Source organism: Carassius auratus, unplaced genomic scaffold, assembly GCF_003368295.1.
Source record: "Carassius auratus strain Wakin unplaced genomic scaffold, ASM336829v1 scaf_tig00030555, whole genome shotgun sequence".
Classification (NCBI taxonomy): domain Eukaryota; kingdom Metazoa; phylum Chordata; class Actinopteri; order Cypriniformes; family Cyprinidae; genus Carassius; species Carassius auratus.
The window spans coordinates 30,957-50,029 of NW_020525863.1; the positions used below are offsets into that span (position 1 = coordinate 30,957).

Here is a 19,073-nt window from a genome sequence, read left to right on the forward strand (position 1 = left end):
CATTGTAAAGCATTGTATCTTTATGTATAATTATATCTAAAGCTAAAATTCTTAATGCTAATGCAAAAATTATGATATTTGTAGATTCCTTTTTAAAGTAGATTTCCTTTTAAAGCATTATACTTTCTAAAGGTGTAGCAACTAATGGAAAAGTATTATAATGTACTGTGTATCTGTGTTTACAATTATTCATGAGCTCATGCATTGTAAGGTGCATTACAGGGCCTAAGTAATACATTAAAAATACATTTATAATTCATTATGTATAAAGGCTTCAAATAAAGCTTTACTGTATTCATACTATTCATTACTGTATTTACTATAAAAAATATATATATTTTGAAGTTTCTATTCGTAAAAGCATAAACACACACACACACAGACAAGACTGGAGTAATGATTATGCAAATTCAGTTATTATATTATATATAAAAAAATTTTTTTAACATATATTAAATTGCACTCTTTAAGTACAAATGTGTACCTTTTTAATTGATGCAAACTCGTAAAAATCTTTTACAGTTTAACACTACAAATAAAGGAATATGGCTTTGTTTAAAGAACTTTGCAACTTTGTTTTTTTGCAATAATAATCATAATAAACGTATTGTTTTATTTCAACTAGCTAATTACCAAAACATTTCTTATTAGTCTTTCTAATTACTTTACCTTGATGTGCTAAACCCCTAAGCAAAAACATAATACAAATATGGACATTAAAAAAAACCTAGAAAATATTAAAATAAAAAAATATTCAGAATATTCATAAAAACTACACTAGTGATATAACACTGCTTATTATTACTGTAAATGTTTTCAAGACTCTTAGAATAATTATTAACTTTCACATAAGTAATATTATATCAGTAAATGACATCTTGCTGAAGTAATTATTATTTTTTATTTTTTTTACACTTGATAATTTTCCATGTCCAGGTTTGCTGACATTGCAATATGTCTGAAGAGAGAATGTGTGGTTGAAGGCAGTAACATGGCTCAGGTATTCTAAAGAAACAGTTTTACCTGTAAGAGTGTTAGTTAGAAGTTTTGCTATCAAAGTTCATGGAAACCCTCTACATTTCAAACTAAGTTTTGTGGGCCACATACACACACACACACACACACACACACACACACACACACACACACACACACACACACAAACACACACCACCTCCCGTGTGCCTGTCGTTCTCTATTAAGGTAGTAGGTTAATTAATTTGAGTCCTGAGAGACAAACAGGTGTTAATTTCACGCCTGTCCTATAAACCTCTTCCTGCCATAAATTACGAGGCTCAGAATAAATGATATGAAAATACATCCACATAATTATATGAAAGAATGTGAACTCAGGGCAGGAGAACAGCTAGGAATAACAGACTACAATTAGACTACTGAGAAAAGAGAATGAAATATCTTAGAACAGGGACATCCAGTTTTAGTGCTTTTGCTTATATATATATATATATATATATATATATATATATATATATATATATATATATATATATATATATATATGTTATTACATGTAATGTTCTACCATAAAAAATTAATTATTAAAATGTTATTATATTATAATATATTGTAAAATATGTTAACATATCACATTTACATCATATATTAAAATATTATGTATATTATATATGCTACAATATTCAAATATAGCTATATTAGATGACTATAGATCATATACAAAGTTTAATATCAATACATTAAATATTATAGATAATATCTCACCATATCTCATATTTAAACAATGTTCAAATAACTTTTTTTTTCAGATTGTTTGTGTAACCTTTAATGTTCTAATCATGACAAGAAAACTGGACATGTCAATGTTTTAGAACATTTTTGAAGACGTTATTAAAAAATAATGTAATTTACTGTATGCACATTAATAATCTTAGACAGTAGTTGGTTTCTGAGATTGTGCAGTGGAAAAATAGGTTTCTGTCTAGATAAAGACAAAAATGAAGTGATGTACTGGACAAAAGTGATGTGTACCACACTCAAGGATGTAATGGGCCTCTCGGTGCAATGAGTCTTGATTGCATTGTGGGTTAGCTGGCGTTACCAGCAGACAGATATAAACCTGTGGACCCTGATCAGATTGGAGCTTCGCCAGGCTGTTGAGAAAGGTACCATTGTTGTGTTAGTGTAACCTGAGATGAAGACAACACCTCAGGAAACTTTTCAAGGGTCTATCACTGCCGTTTGGATTCCCTCCAAGCATAATTTACTTCAGCAGAAACACCAAGCAATTGCTGCTCTCCACAAAACCAATGGATCTCACGCACACAAGGAGACAGTGAATAATCTCAGACCATCTACCAAAATCAAAACCATGCAACATGACCTTGCAATTATGAAGTTATTATCTATATATAGTTATTATTATTGGCACCTACACTCCTCAGTCTGTTTATGGTCGAGTGGGCCATGTGGACAGGGGCGTCGGACTGGGGGGGTAAAGGGTACCGAGTACCCAGGGCCCGAGGCAGGGGAGGGGCCCTTAAAAGTCAGTTTTCTATACATACATTTACATGCACTAACATTTGTATAGCATTTATGTACAAATAAAAAAACTTGTAGTTAGGCACTGGTTTGGTATAACAAAGTCATTTTCATTCTGTGCAGGGCCCCACCACCCCTCTCGAATCAATGTAAATGGTACGACCCGCAGTTCAGGTGCTTCAGCTGCGGACCAGCGGTGTATCAGTTAATGAGACAGGAGCATAGACAGTAAAATAAGACAGGAGCTGGAGTTAGCCGTGATATTAACTAGGAAGACAGGGGAAGAGTCATGTCTTTCCTTAAGAAAGGAAAATCAGGGGCTCAAAAACGAAAAGAAACGAAGATTAAAGAGAGAAAGGCAAATGAGGGCAAGCAGTTGCTCACTCAGTTTTTTGAAAAGAAAGGTGAGCTCCAAATGCATAATCGAGCATTGACATTGTCATAACATAAATATCTACTCTTGGAGGAGTTCTCCCCAGTGTCAGAAGTTTACATGAAAACACTGTATATTTCCCTCCATTGTCAAAATCTAACACCCCCGAAAACACAGATCATTAGCGCCTATTTTACCGCATTGTTATGCAAATTAGCTCGCGCATGCTCAGGATTGTTATCAGTTTAATGCACATCTTAATGATTTAAAATTACTTATTTTAAAACGTAAAGACTGAATGTCTAGTTTGGTATTTAGTGTACCCTGTGATTCTATAGTCTGCATTTATTTTAAACAGACAAATAATCAGCAATTAACTTGTACTTAGCCTACACTTTAAAAAAGGTATTATGACAATAAAGGATATTTTAGCAACCATTTGAAGCCATATATTTCCGTTTCAGACCCTGCAGCAGCAGGCCCCTCATCATGGCCAGGTGAAAGCAGTGACAGTGAGGTGGATGTGACAGTGAGACAAGGTGAGCTTTTAGCGGAATTGCCTGTTTTAACACTTAGTAATTAGTAATTAAGTATTAAGAGGAAATAAGCAAAATGGGTACATTGTTATTGTACACATTTAAACTTTAAAGGGGCAGTTCACCCAAAAATGAAAATTCTGTCATCATTTACTCTCCCTCAAGTTGTTCCAAACCTGTATGGTTTCCTTTCTCCTGCTAAACACAAAAGAAGATAATTTAAAGAAGGTTGGCAATTAAACAGTTGCTGGTCCTCATTGACTTCCATAGTATTTTTTTTCCTACTATGGAAGTCAATGGGGTCCATCAGTCGTTTGGTTACCGACTTTCTTCAAAATATCCCACCCATTGGTATCACTATGGTATTTGGTACGGGGGCCCAGCAAGATGGTTTGTACCCAGGGCCCAAAATTTGGTGCTACGCCCCTGCATGTGGACGTGGAAGAGCAGCACTCACCGGCACTCACCTGTCACCAAACCCTCACCCCATGGTCAGATCTTACCTTCCTCCGGGCAGGAGTGTGCCTAGAACAGATCTCCAGGCATGCTGTGGTTTACATGGCTGGGGGGCCACTTATAACTGGCATGCAGTCTCAGGTTTGGACAGTTGCATTTAAAAATCAATTGCATTTATGAATTTAGATTTCATATTTGATTCATATAGTATGGTTACTAGTTTTGGATGGTGGCAGTTTAGTTATGAGGCATCCCTCCTTTAAGCTCTGCTGTGGGTTTAATATCATCTATATATTATATATCATCTATCAGATTTATTATTCCTTCGTGCTTTCATTAATCTTCTTGAATGTGTCGTGGTAGCTGTGGTTGGGCAGAGGGAGTCCAATCTCAGACATTCAGACTTTAGCGAGCATCAGCTTTCTCTGAAGGAGAGTGACAGAGATGTGTTTGACACTGATGTTGTAATGAGCCGGTTTGTCCCTGCTGGCCACTCGCAGAGGATCAGATGCTGCTCGCTGTGGCTCTAGGGCAGCTCTTTGTGCTAATGACAGGAGTGAAAGGGCTGCTGCGGGCTGCAGATCCTACACTCATGATGATCATGGGGACGGCAGGCACAGTTTTGTGAATTACAATGTTGTCTGTGATGCTTCTCTGGGGATTTAAACTATTTAAAGTGCCAGCGTTTAGTGTGATGTTGTCTGATTGGTTGGGCCACAATATACCTGCTAGAACAAATTTATTTATTGTTCATTAAAAAGCTGATGTGTTTATGGATTCTTCAATTTATTTATATCCTTTTCCTTTAAAAAAAACATCTAAACATCCTTGAAAGTGCAGTGTAATCTGTGAATTGGCATCATTAGATGGACACTTGCCTTCTTGACCTCATATTTAATGGCCAGTTTGACTCGACTGAGCAGGGAGCGATGATGCTGGCCTTCCTCGAGCTCAGCAGATATATCTCCATTCAAGATGGCCTCTACCTCCTCCGTGTCCCTGCACAGATCCAAAACGCCAACCACAAAGTCTTTACACTGCATAGACAGCTTCCTGTAGTCATTCTGTAGAGAAGGAGAGAAAGAGCAGAGAAGGTTGGTTTAAACACTGTAAAACAAGAGCTCACAGTCCAAAGGGTCTTTCAGGTGAAAAGGATGTCAGTCTTGAACAACCACTGCAACATCTGACTCATTAGACTCCAAACACAACACCACTCAGACCTAATAGTTCTCATGGAAGAAGAATGAATACAATTTTCTGAAGTAGTTTGTCTTGAAGATTCTGTCAAGATTTTCACGATTTACTATTTAAAGGGGGGGGGGGTGAAATGCTATTTCATGCATACTGAGTTTTTTACACTGTTAAAGAGTTGGATTCCCATGATAAACACGGACAAAGTTTCAAAAATTAAGTTGTACGTTTGAAGGAGTATTTCTGTTACAAAAATACTCCTTCCGGTTTGTCACAAGTTTCGGAAAGTTTTTTTCGAGTATGGCTCTGTGTGACGTTAGATGGAGCGGAATTTCCTTATATGGGTCCTGAGGCACTTCTGCCGGAAGAGCACACGCTCCCGTATAGCAGAGCACTGAGAGCACAACAGACATTCACTGATCAGAGCGAGAGTTGTCACAAAAGAAGTGTGTTTTTGGTTGCCATGGCAAGACAACCCTGCACAGATTACCAGAAGAGAAAAAGCATTAAGGGACCAGTGGATGGAGTTTATTTTTACAGAGCATCAACGGAGTTGTGCAAGTGTTTGTGTTTGTTCCCTGCATTTTGAAGATGCTTGTTTTACAAACAAGGCCCAGTTTGACGCCGGATTTGCACATCGTTTATTTCTTAAGGATAATGAAAAAGGGTCACGATCGTGTGTTGGAACCGCATATGGTGAGTAAAACTGCTTCAAATATCTCTGTGTTGTTAACTTAGCTATCGGCGAGTGAGCACATCAAGTAAACAACATGCGATGTCGTCATCAAACTGCACTTTCCACATGTACAGCTTAAAAAAAAAAAAAAAGACGACAAAGTGGAACTTAGTCATTTTCCAAAACCGCTAAGCAAATATATACAGTTTCAGTACATACCACATAGAGAAGCCTTTGCTGCTGCTGCTCTTGTTCAGTTTCAGCCTCTGGATCTGATTCTGGATCATAAATATACGCTGAATCTGACTGTAAGCCATGGTTTGTTTTGGTTGGTTTTGTCCTCACGGTATTGTCACAGCTTCGCTCTCAACGCAAAAGCCTACTGGCGCTCGTGATTCTTTAGCTCCGCCCACACGTCACGCCTCCAGTCAGTCATGTTTTTCCGGGAAAAATCGGTACAGACTATCTTTCTCTTATGAATATAATAAAACTAAAGACTTTTTGGAGTTATGAAGGATGCAGTACTACTCTATAGGTACTCAAGATTAACAGGATATTGAGTGAAAACAAGCATTTCACCCCCCCCCCCTTTAATTTCCTCCATTTATAAATTGTGCGCATGTTTTAGTAAATTGAGGGAATTAATTCGTAATTTGTGCACGTCACAATGAGAGTCCAAACAGCTGATTAAAACATAACAATAATACACAAGTAAGCCACATGACTCCAGTTGTCTTAAGTGAAAAGTTATGTGTTTGTAAATGACCCTGAATTTAACGGTAAAAACCATTACATGTAATTTTATGTAAGTGATAAAGACCGTATCATTTACAGTAATTAACCATAAACTGACATTCTCAGAATTACCTGCATTAAATTTTTTTTTTTATAACTATGTTTATGTATATATAGTATTTTTCTTATCAGTTTTTTCTATTAGGGTTGTGTGTTACACCAAATACAAATACACCATAGCTGCCATTTTTACCGTAACATTGTAACAAATACATAATTAAGATGTTATCAACTACAACTAAGTCCTCTATCCATAATATTACTTTCTCCAGTGGAAAAAGTCCTCTCGTCTGAATCAGGAGAGAAATATGCAGAGAAAAACATCAAAAAAGGCACAGTATACAAGCCAAAACCAAAACATTAAAAAAATATATATATTTTGGTCGATTGGTTTTTAGAGGTTACTTGGACTGACACAACAACAAACATTAGGGTCATATGACGGTGGAGGAGAGAAAACAAGCAATAGTAGGGAATATGAGGAATATTACTGGAAACTCTTCTCCATACTTGAGTAATATTGGTTTTAAGTGTAATTGATTGTCTGAAGCTGTGCTATTGGTGAATAACAACAAACTCTTGTTTGTATTTACTAATGTGTAAAATAAATTCATTTTTTGTGCTTCCTTGTTATTTGTTCCTTCTATGCGCTTTGTTTTTGTAAAGCATTATTTTGTTGAGTGTCTGCTATGATAAAGGTATCCACTTTTTAGACATCCATTCTTGCATTCTGTGTGTAATGGAGGCCAGCTAGTGAGTTTTTTGAAGGTAAACATCTGAACTCAAGAGGTGCGCTGACGACTGCTAGAGAATATGGTGTTTAGCTTCATTGTTAGTACATTCATCTCGCATATGGGCGCCCGGGGTTCAAAACTGACTCAGAGAAGGGCAATTAGGATTGTAAGGTGTTTCGGAGGCAGAGCAAACAAGAGAGGGGTGTGTTTGTTTAGGTGGATTTCAAATAGCAAATATCAGCATTGTCCAGCAACGTTTTTGAATAATTTAATTATAGATTTGTTTCTTACAAACAATTTTCACTTCACAAGATGTTAATTGATGGACTGGAGTCATGTGGATTACTTGTGGATTATTATGATGCTTTTATTAGCTGTTTGAACTCTCATTCAGATGGCACACCTATTCAAGAAACCACTGGTGAGCAATGGCAAATCTCTTTGATTAAGAAACAAACTCCACATATTGGTTGACCTGAGGGTGAGTAAATTTTTCTGCAAAAAAAATAAAAATAAAACATTTTGGGGGGAACATAATCATAAAGTGCATCACAGCATAAAACAACAGAAAATGGTAAGCAAAAGTAAACATAAAATCAAAACTCATCCTATTAATTCCATAACACTGGGCTCGACGTAAAAGACTTGGTCTTGGTGCCTGTTATTTCACACACAAATTTTTATTTATTTATTTAATTAAAATTATTGAATTACATAATCTCATAAATTTATTTCCTTTTTAGCTAAAATAATAAAATCATCAAGACTGTTCAATCAATGGTCACAATTAGTGTTTCAAGAGGGGAAACTCTGACATGCAACCACCAAATTTCAGAATATAAATCGTTTTAAGTCCCTCCCTATATTTTTCTCTTTAAATAACCAGTGTTAAGTAAAATGGGTTATGACTATAATTTCATGTTGAATTTATTGCAGCTTTGAAGAAAAATTCAAAGGTTATTACACAATCAAAGCTCATTTAGTTAAAAAATATTCAAAAGCAGCATGCCAACAGTTTTGACAAGTGTTAATGTAAACAAAGAAGTGATGGAGTCTTGACTCTTAACTATTTCCAATAGCAATGAACTGTGTTTTCTAGAACTCTAGAAGATAATCCTGGTTATTGGTTCACTTGACATGACTAGTTGTTTCATGAGAGTTTCTTTGACTTTGAAAAGTCATTACTTCACTTGTTAACCTCAGATACATTCAACTTATGATGCCAAATGGTCCTTTGCTTCATTTAAAAACATTATTGACAGGACTGAATAAGCATAATCAAACAGTGTGCAGTCTTCCACAGGGTTCACTTGATAGATAATCAGGTAGACGCCATATCAGTGTGATCTCCCAGCATGCACTGCTGCTGAGGTTCTGTTTAAAACATTACACGCTGCGTGCTTTATTATTCTCTGTGGGAAAATATTATACATTCTCACAACACCAGGATGACAACAAACTTCTTATTACCATGAAAAAATGTAATGGTATTGACAATATGTTACATAAGGAGCAGAAACCGTGTTATGAAGGCTTTTATTACATGCATGACGGGTATACAATAGTTGCGTGTGACAGTGTGACATTAATTTGCACAATAAGGGAGAATGCAAAAGTATAGGCTACAACAAGAACAGAAGCCATATAGGTATATATATATATATATATATATATATATATATATATATATATATATATATATATATATATATATATATATATATATGCAAATGCAAAAAGGTTATGGTTATACAAAATGTCTTAATTTTCTTTATGCAATTTATATTCTTTTAAATTTAGATTGAAATATGAGAGGTTTTGTGAGATTCACAAATTTATGCATCATTATATATGTTATCTTTGGTTATTTGTGCACCAGTAAACTTTGAATACATGAGTTCTGGAGCTTAATAAAATAAACAAATGATACATTGACATCTCACAGTTATGCTGCAAGAACTGATAGCTTTTCAGTGATTCGATTTTCCAGACAAGACAAGCAGACAGGCCAGCCTTGACATAAGAGATGAATCAGCAAGCATGACAGTTAGTTACTGTTAGTCTGGGTTAGTGAAAATTATGTAGTCAAACATATTTACCAGAGAGAAGCCATTGTGCTGCGATGTCTCTTTATTACGGTTCTTTTTATCCTGTTGACGGCGGCAGCACACACAAACAGACACGCAACAGAAGTTAAAAATGTTGTTACAATGGAGATAAATGTTAAGATAAGTGATGCAAACATAAGATGAACTCTGATTCTGTGAAAGTCTGGGATGGAGAAGGAAATGTAAAGTTTGACACTTCAAAATGTAGATTGCAACTGGCTGTGTTTACACTGCAGGGTCATTTGCAACAAGACAAAATAAAATGACTCAGTTCAGTAAAGAAGTCAGCTGTGTTCTCAGTAACAGCTTTGAATGATTCACTTATTGGATCAGATTTAAATCACAAACGTTTTGAAAATATTATTACTGATTGGTTTTGATCCAAATCATAATAGCCATTTGTTCACAAATCAGACACCACGGTTCATGCTTTGTTTGGTGCTGTGTCACTTAAAGATGTGATCAACTAACGCAACCTGATAAAATTATTAATTACACAAAATAATTATTTATAGCAGTCGGAGCCCTGAAGTGACACCTATTTTTAAATGCAATACACTAATAAAGATGAATTACAATTTTTTAAATTTATTTAAAAAAAGTTGTGACTCCCAAAACATTGCAGTGTGTATGTGACCAATAAAAACTATTATGCAAAATATTTAAGAAAAATATGTCTGCTGTAGTATCAAAACATTCAGAAACACTTAAAAAAAACAGTGCAACTAATTCACTCATATTTAAAAGTGGTTGTGACTTCCAAAACTCTGCAGTGTACACAGCCAATAAAGAAAAACGATTATGCAAAACAAACTAAAACATTCAAAACAAATAAAAAGCCATTAAAGCAAAAACAAAAGCATATTAATCCAGTCCCTCAGTGGCGCCCATCCTACCTTAAACTCTTTCTCGATGTTGGCGAGTTTGGCGAGTTCATTGCTCAGCTCCAGCGCGGTCAGTACCGGGTCTTCGCTGGACAGAGAGAGATACGCCGGACTGGCCAGTCCACGGTACGCATTTATCCTGGAGCGCGAGTGACTGAATGAATCCTTCCTCTGCTTCTCCGTGCAGTCGGCGCATTTGCAGAAGTAGTCATGTGGCCGCTCTATCCTGGCTCCCTTCAACAGCAGCATGTGCACAACCTCGTATTTCTGGCAGTGGGCAGCCAGGATGATAGGTGTGATATCGGGCGAGAACCGTGTGCCGTCCTCGTCGTAGGAGTAGAAGTCGTCGTCTTGTAGCTCACAGGGGCTGCGGGTGAGTCGTTCGCCTCCCGCAAAGGATGGATGTCCCAGCAGTGCCTCCACAATACGCACATAACCTTTTGAAATCGCCAGCAGGAGCGCATCCCCGACACGGGCCAGGTTGTCTCGCCGCAGGAGCAGCTCGGTGACCTCCAGGTGTTCGTTGCCGACGGCCAGCTGTAGCCCATTCTGTCCCATGTAGTCGACACAGTTCACGTTGAGTGTGGATGATTCTTCCAGCATCTTCCGGACCACTGGGATGTTCCCATACTCCGCCGCGTCCAGAAAGCGCTCTTCCTCTGCCGTGAGGCTGCTGCCACGGGCATTGAACATGAACGCCGGTCCACGAACAGCCTGTCTGCGGCCCTTTTCTCGTGGTAGGGTCATCCTGCGATGGGGGAAGCTATCCGAAGATTTCCTGCAATTGAAAAAGAGGTAGAGTTTTTACCATACATTATTCAAGCTCATCCAAGTGGAAGTGACTTTTTTTCTGCACTTGGTTTTGCTTGATTATATCTCATGCCTTTGACAAATAGCCAACAATCTGACTTTCTCACTGAGAGCTGGGAAGTGGTGTAGCTATCATCAGGTTCGTGATCCCACTGGTACAGATAGCAGAAGGTGATTCGGGACAGACGGTCCTGCTGAAGGCGAGATCGCCCTCTGGCTTTTAATAGCCTTTTAATGAAACTCAACAGATGCCACAATCACATGACAGGTGAGTGTCTTATTGAAGTGACACCTGTGAATAGAGTTAAGTTTGTAAAGAGCTTGATTGACAGGCGATCTGACCAATCAGAACGTGGTTATTATGTGCCGCTGCTGCTTTACGTCATCTTGCCCATCTATGGCCGTTCTCCATAGAGATCCATGTTTAAACGGGGTAAAACAGATCGACCGAAAAACGTTCTTAAAGTCCCATGAACTTCACCCCTATCAGGAGCTGTATATGTACAAGTGAGGTGCTCTCATCTGTTTTCAATGCGGCTAACCTTGGGTCGCTTTATGCCAACTTCCCACTCATTAAAGGGATAGTTCACCCAAAAATGAACATTTTATGTTTATCTGCTTACCAGGGCATCCAAGATGTAGGTGACTTAGTTTTTTCAGTAGAACACAGACAGAGATTTTTAACACAAACCATTGCAGTCTGTCAGTCTTATAATCAATGTGAATGGGAATCACAGCTTAAACCTACAATAATAATAATAAAAAATAAAAAAACATAAACAAAACCAAATTAAACCCTGTGGCTCATGACAACACATTGATGTGTCAAGACACAAAACGATCGGTCTGTTTAAGAAACGGAACAGTTTTCATATCGTTTTTTACCTCTGATTCATGCAATGTGCAAACAGTTCGAACTCTCCTGAACCTGTCCTCCTAAGCCTGTTCTCAATCAGGTGCGTCTTGCAAACGAATGCCCCTTTATGATTTTGATACTTGCTACATGCTCTAATGCATTATTAGGCTACTGTAAGGTGGTTGTTTCTGTGGCCACAAAAATATCCTTTCTTAGAGTTTATATGAAATCACACTAAATGTTAGCTGGACGAACAGATTAGTCGATGGCAATTTAATACTGCTACAGTTACTACTGGCCCTCATATAAATAATTGTAATTAATCATAATCAATTATAATTATTTATATATATTTCCCTTTTGAGCTAATTTGCTACAGTCTCTTTTAAAACGAAAGAAATACAACGAATGGCTCGTTTGGACTACGACATTGTTTTCCAGGTTTTGAGATGTCACAAAGTGGCACATTTGTATATCCTTAAAACAATTCCTATCTAAGGAAATTCGAATGATTTGGGGGTGAGGAGGGACGAGGTCGTGTTTAGAATGCTTGGATGAGTGCATCAGACAAGATGACGACGTAGAAGGAGAAGTGCTTCAGTTTTCACAAGTTATTACACATGCACATTTATAATTATGTATGTTACAATTATGAAAATGTTTTTATAAATTGCTGACAGTACAATACTGGACAATGATGAAATCTGCAGAATTTAAACTTCAATTATAAGACTACAGTGTTTTTCATACATTGATTTATTTGTGGCGCCTGCCATAATATCAAAACTGACCACCACAAATAGATTTTCCAAAAGGCTTTGACTTCGTTGAATAAATTTTCCATGTTTTTTTTCTGACAAAGCAGAGTTTGTGAGTAGAGCACTGCATTGTGTACAGCCATTACCGGGGAAACCTCTATCTCTATCGCTGCAAATAGAGTGTAAGTCTGTGGGAAACACTGGAGGTGTGGGAGGGAACCCCAGAATGGAGTGGGAGACCCAGAATGGGGCATGGCTTCTTCCCATTGACAAAAAGGCACGTGACACACATACACAATTATTTTCTCCCAATCCACAGCTGATTTGAAAGATTTTATTAATTGTGTCAATCACAGTGTTGAGTTCCACCTTTGAAAGAGCCTCGGGACACCACCATTGGCTAAAACAAAGTGACAGAGTAAAATATTTCCCCCTGCGCTGCATAGAGACGGCTTGTGGAAGGGCTCTGCTCTTACAGAGTATATTTATTCATATAGCATATTGTATTTTATATCAATTAGAAACAATGTTTCATTTATAAAGTTTTATTTTGAAATGTAAATTGGCTGAAGCCAGAGCCGATGGTGAAAGTCTTTGCATGAAGAGACCCCATCCCATTTTGGAGGTTCTGCCCACTTTTGGAGTTCACACCCCATTTTGGAGATCTATAGTTATACCTACTTGGAAACATTAGACTATGGTATAAATCAATTCAAATGTATTATAGTTTCACTGCAATTCATGTTATAATGTTAGAATTTAAGAACAATAAATCCCTGTTTTGCTTCAACCCTAATCAAAAGCACCTGAACAAGCTAATCAAGGTCGGAATGGTTAGCAGGAAGCTACAAACAGGTAAGTTTTAATTAGGCCACCTCTGTTCTAGTACAACCCCTAAACAAAACTTTTCGTGCTTGGTAAATATGAAAAGATGATCGGTTCACGTGTTTGAACTGAGGCAATAGTGAACTGTCATGACACATTAAAGAGTCACAAAATGGTATTTATTGTTTGAATTTCTTAAAAAAGGACAATTAAAAGCTGAGAGTCCTGAGACCTTGTTTCACACCAGAAGTAACCTGTTCTGTCTTCTCTGTTGGTGTTTTGTCAGTTTCCTCTTTGCTCTGCTATGTATTTTTCACTGCGTGAGAACATGAAGTGTGGTGTTAGCAAAGCCACTAGAAGGCAAGCCTGCAACCATTAGCCGAAAAAGCTTAACGGCTAAAGCTAACACTTCCGGTCTGGTAGTACATGGGAAAGGAGACCAGAGGCCGTTTTTTTTAATGGATGTCAATGGAGGAGAGACTTCACTACACAAAATAAATAGCTTTTTAGAGGAAATGGCTTATCATTTAATGAATCAACAAGCTATCTGCTAATCTTTACACTTAACAATACTCCTATGGTATCCATAAACGACAACTAAGTGCCGCACAACTCTGTGATTGGTTATTAAGGGACACGTTATACAAGTTAGCCATTGCGCTTTCTCCAGTAGTAAGAAATACATACCCTCTCATCTCCTTATAGTAAGACAGTCTCGGGTGTAAGAGCGGCATTGTTTGTCGGGAATGGCAACAGTACCTAAGGAGGACGGATCTTTGCGATTGGTTGAGAATGAGGCACTGGAATTTTGTCCTAATTGCAAAACTTATTCTAAGAGGAGTTTCTCACATTTTGAACAATGATTTTCCTTGACTTTTTTAGTCATTCATGATTACTGATGTATTTTTTTTCTTTTCTTTATAATAATTTTATAGAGACTGCACTCACAGAGAGCAATTACTTCGGAGCAAAGCATGGCTGGAATGTTTAATGTTAACATGTTTACTAAGCCATATTCATGCTGTATTATATTAAATAAATATTTTGCAGTCAGCAAAAGTCATAAACACATGAAAATAAAAGCAGAAATTAAAACCCATAGGCAAATCAAATTGTATTATTCTTTACTCTTATAAAAACAAACTCATTCAAGACATCAAAGGACTTCAGCACAAATTTACTACATGCATTACCTGGTGATACATTAGGGAGTAAATGAACACAGAATGAGTTTGTTTAATTTAAAGGCTGAATTTATAGTCTGAAGCAAGATGGACCCGGTCTATACTGCAGGATTTACTTGAGCAGGGAAATTAATTTCACACAGCCCAGGTCCCTGGAGCTTCAGATGCCCACGTCACCAGAGGCCAGAAGCATTCAACTCGAAACTCTCCATGCAGACACTTCCACCATGCCAGTTCAATAAGCGCAAAGAGCTTGGCCTCCGCTAAAACCCCTCAACTAGCAAAACACAGGACATGACTTGAATCTTGAAGGTATTAATAAGTTTAAATTTCCTACTGCATATGTAGTAACCAAAAATATCAAACTCCCTTATATTGAGCTTTTATGAGATTTTACAGGATTTGTAAGATTTACATTACATTTTATTGTTTTGTCAGATGCTTTTATCCTGAATTGAACTTATATATTTCACCTGTATTCCATGAATATTATGATAAAATAAATATCATTTATTTTGTTATTTTAATGTTAAAAGTGGACATATCATGTGGAACACCTTTTAAAGAATAATGGCAAGATTTAATAACAGCTTGCGCCAGCACAAACCATCTTTTGGCATTAAAAGACTGCTGTCTAAAGACATGCAGTGAAGAATTAGCAGTGAAAAGGCATTGCAACTCACCTTATTGAATATACATATGTAGGACTTTCCCTTTCAGATGCAAAATTTATGGGAGGAGAGTACTAATACAATGTGATTTACTAATATTTACGCTAGTCAAATTAATGGTATAAATTGCACCATTATTTAATGCCCCAAAAAAGCACGTCTTAAAGTCTTAGTTCACCCAAACGAACATTAGACCATGTTTTACTCACCCTCAAGGCATCTTATGTGTATATGACTTTCATCTTTCAGATGAATCCAATCAGAGTTGTATTCTTAAATTATTTCAAGCTTTATAATGGAATGGGCAGGTGTTAGTCAAATAAAGCGCATCTATCTATAATAAAATGTGCCTCACATGGCTCCAGTGGGTGAATAAAGTCCTTCTGTAGCGAATCAGTGTGGTTTCTATATATATATTTAAAATGATGTTTTCAGTAATTTCCACTAACTTCCACTAAAAGGTTAGCCGTGGTGAAAAATAAATTTAACCAAAGGGATCAGAAAATCCTTATTAGGTCAAAACACATTCAGAGAAAATACACTGAAGCAGAAAATGTGGACTGAAGCTATTTCTATTCCTCTCATTAAAACACCCTCTCCATTATTGTGAAAAATGGATCGATTGGCATAAATTATGCAGCTCCTTGTTAATCAGGGACAAAAGTGAGAGTATAAAATGCTTGAAATGTTAAAATGTGCCTGTGACGTGCACATGTTCATCAATGCACAGCAATGCTTCATATAGACGTGCATAATCAAGATAGAGGAAGACTATCTGTCATTATGCAGGACACAGCTCTATTTATTCAGAAAGAACATGCTGTCTTTGGATATTTCAGAGTCTGGACACTACTAGAGTCTATCCACCACTAATGACATGCATCACTCACACAAATGAACATTTTGACGAAGTGATGTGTTGAAAGAGCATTTCCAGTTCTGAATTAATTATGTAGATCCTGAAAAGTACATATCTATATATACATATCAAGTATTTATTTATTAATTTTTTTTTTCTTTTTTTTTTTTTTTACAAAATAATTGTAATTCATGCTGTTATTTTAATTATCAACAGTGGACACATCATGTGGACAATTCATTTTACAAACATGAGATGGTAAAATAAATTCATTCCTGGTCATGTAAGTTCAAAATCAGTATGTGTATAGTGTTTGCTACTAATCAGCTATACGTCATGCTTGTCATACTTCTTCATTTCAGGCAGGAATTACATATTTTAAAATAAATAAATAAATAAACTGCTAATAGTTTGTACACAATAAAGACGGGGGCGGTTGATGCTTATATTACTTTTTGTTTACATTATGTTTAAAAATATATCTTGTGAGAAAGACATTTTCTGACAATCATTAGCTCACGTATGGAGACAAATACAGTAAACCCACACTCATACATTAATCTTCAGTGGAGAAATGATCTTCCACTAGGTGTCGCTTCAGGCTTCATTTATCACAGCTTTTATTAGAAAATAAAAATAAACTGTATTTTACGTTGCTTAGCATTTCAGTCCCAAGTTATTAATGACAGATGTTTGCAGAAGAGGTTCAACAGGACTATTTCAACTGGAACAACATATTTGATGTAGGCTATTTTAACAATAATAATAATAATAATAATAAAAAAAAACACATTTAAGAGATGACTATTAAAACGTATAGCCTATTTTAAGCTCAGAGAAATATACATAAATATTCTTTATTACACTTTTCATATAATTGCAATGATGTATTCTGTCCTTGCGTGTTATGTTTCATTTCACTACTTTATCACTGAAATCCAAGACAGTGGTGTGAGTTTGTAGAGTTGTATGAACACTCACATGTTGTACCGGTTATATCCCGATGAATCCCTGCCCGTCTTTCCCTGACCGGATTTCAGGTAATGTGCGTCCACACCGCCGTTCTCCTCTTTCCAGCACTGCTCATCTTCATCCTCAGAAAAAGACACTCTTTTCTGGTATTTGGATCCTCTGCCTTTCATGGACATCCAGACAGCGGCAGTGAGAGCTGCTCCGGGACTCACTGCAGGTGATGCTCTGACTCCAGCATCAGGATCGGCGTGTGTGTGTGTGTGTGTGTGTGTGTGTGGCGTGAGAGATGAGAACAGCAGGAGACTGAGAGGAGAGCCCAGCAGCCCTGCCCACATCCAGAAGCCCTCATTATTAACAAGACAAGCAGAGGCCACAGGGTTTGTCTGATAAATTTATTATTTTGCACGGGTTCACTTTTAGAGAATGAACATTTTCAAATAGTTTAGAAAAATTGTACAAAAATGTAAAGTGTTATGAGAAAATACCACAATGCTAAACTATACTATACTATATAAAATAATACTAAATTATTTCAGTAAAGATATATACATATATTTAGCATACAATTTAAATATTTTACATACACACGCACGCACACACACATACACACACATAATATGGTTTCATGAAACTCTAGACATACTGACATCATTTTTCACATGGTGCAGCTGATTGGTTTCTTTTGCATTAGCAGCTAATGAGCTTGCTGCCAAACATTGAAATACTTGGTTAGTGTCTGCAGTGCACTTCATAAACCCTCCACCTTCCCCAGCTCCACCTGTATAGATCTGCTACTGCAGCGGTTCCCAATCCCAGTCCCCTGCTCTGCATATTTTGCCTATCTCTTTTAGTTAACACATCTGATTCTGATAACCAGCTCGTTAGAAGAAAGCTACGTGCATAAACTGTGTTTTGACTGATATGATTCCTATTCAGTGTTCATTGCTCCCTATTCCCTGAGCAGGGGAAATCCGTTTAAGTTTTCTTCTCTTCAGAACCATCAATGAATTTGCACGGCGCCGTTGCCTGCAGTGTTTTTAGACAAGTGTGACATCATATACCTCTGTAAATAAATACAATTTAAATTCACATCTTGCATACTTAAATGCCTTCTCAATGGAACATATACACCTGTTTCGAACTGTAATCATGGCGCAAAATCTCAGCGATAAAAATATAGAGAAAACACATATAAGTGATAGAATAACTGTTTTATTGCAAGTATTTTAGTAAAATGAATAGTTTGATAATCCAGTCTGATTTTTAGGTATCAATTATCAAGACTAAGATTCTATATGTCCTCAGACATTTTTTGAGTTAATGGATCAACACACAAGGAAACTGATTACACAAGAGAAAGCCTGTGGACATCTTGATCGATAGCAGCGTTGACAGACAATTACAGGTGAAAAGGTTGTTTGGCTGTGTACTTTGACAAGCCTCTTCATATGAATTTGATTATCAAAAGGGCAAAGATCAAGCCAATCAATAATTGTTTTAGTGATTTCACAATTAAATGAGGTGGTTTGCCTTCTCACTTTGAAAAGAATACCACATGGGAAACCGTTAGGTGCTTTTCTGTGTGTACAGTCATCAGAAGTGCTCTCCAAACTAAATTACTGTAGGTTTGGGAATTACAGATAATCATAATTATGCTGAACAGTTGACTAAATTTGGATAAAGCTCAGCATCTGTCACTGGCATACAACAATCCTTTGGGAAAAGACTGAGCTAATTTAGTCACTAACCAAAGATACGTTCAAAATAAAAAAAGATATTAGAATCGGACTGAAAATTTCACTAAGCATATCCTCTGCAGACTTACATGAGTACAATGTTTATCACAAGATGATCTGCTTTCAAATGTC

At 36.7% G+C, this 19,073-nt stretch overlaps 1 protein-coding gene across 1 annotated transcript in view; it reads right to left on the bottom strand.

Moving 5' to 3' along the window:
* Positions 1-17,585, bottom strand: part of LOC113080254 (short transient receptor potential channel 3) — a 31,310-nt gene extending 13,725 nt beyond the window's left edge. Inside the window, exons 1-3 of the mRNA XM_026252460.1 lie at positions 17,215-17,585; positions 10,283-11,048; positions 4,761-4,946 (exon numbers count right to left, since the gene is read on the bottom strand). Coding sequence (XP_026108245.1) covers positions 4,761-4,946; positions 10,283-11,048; positions 17,215-17,540 — 1,278 coding nt within the window. The 5' untranslated portion in view covers positions 17,541-17,585. The remainder of the gene's footprint in view (positions 1-4,760; positions 4,947-10,282; positions 11,049-17,214) is intronic.
* Between the last annotated feature and the right edge of the window lie 1,488 nt (positions 17,586-19,073).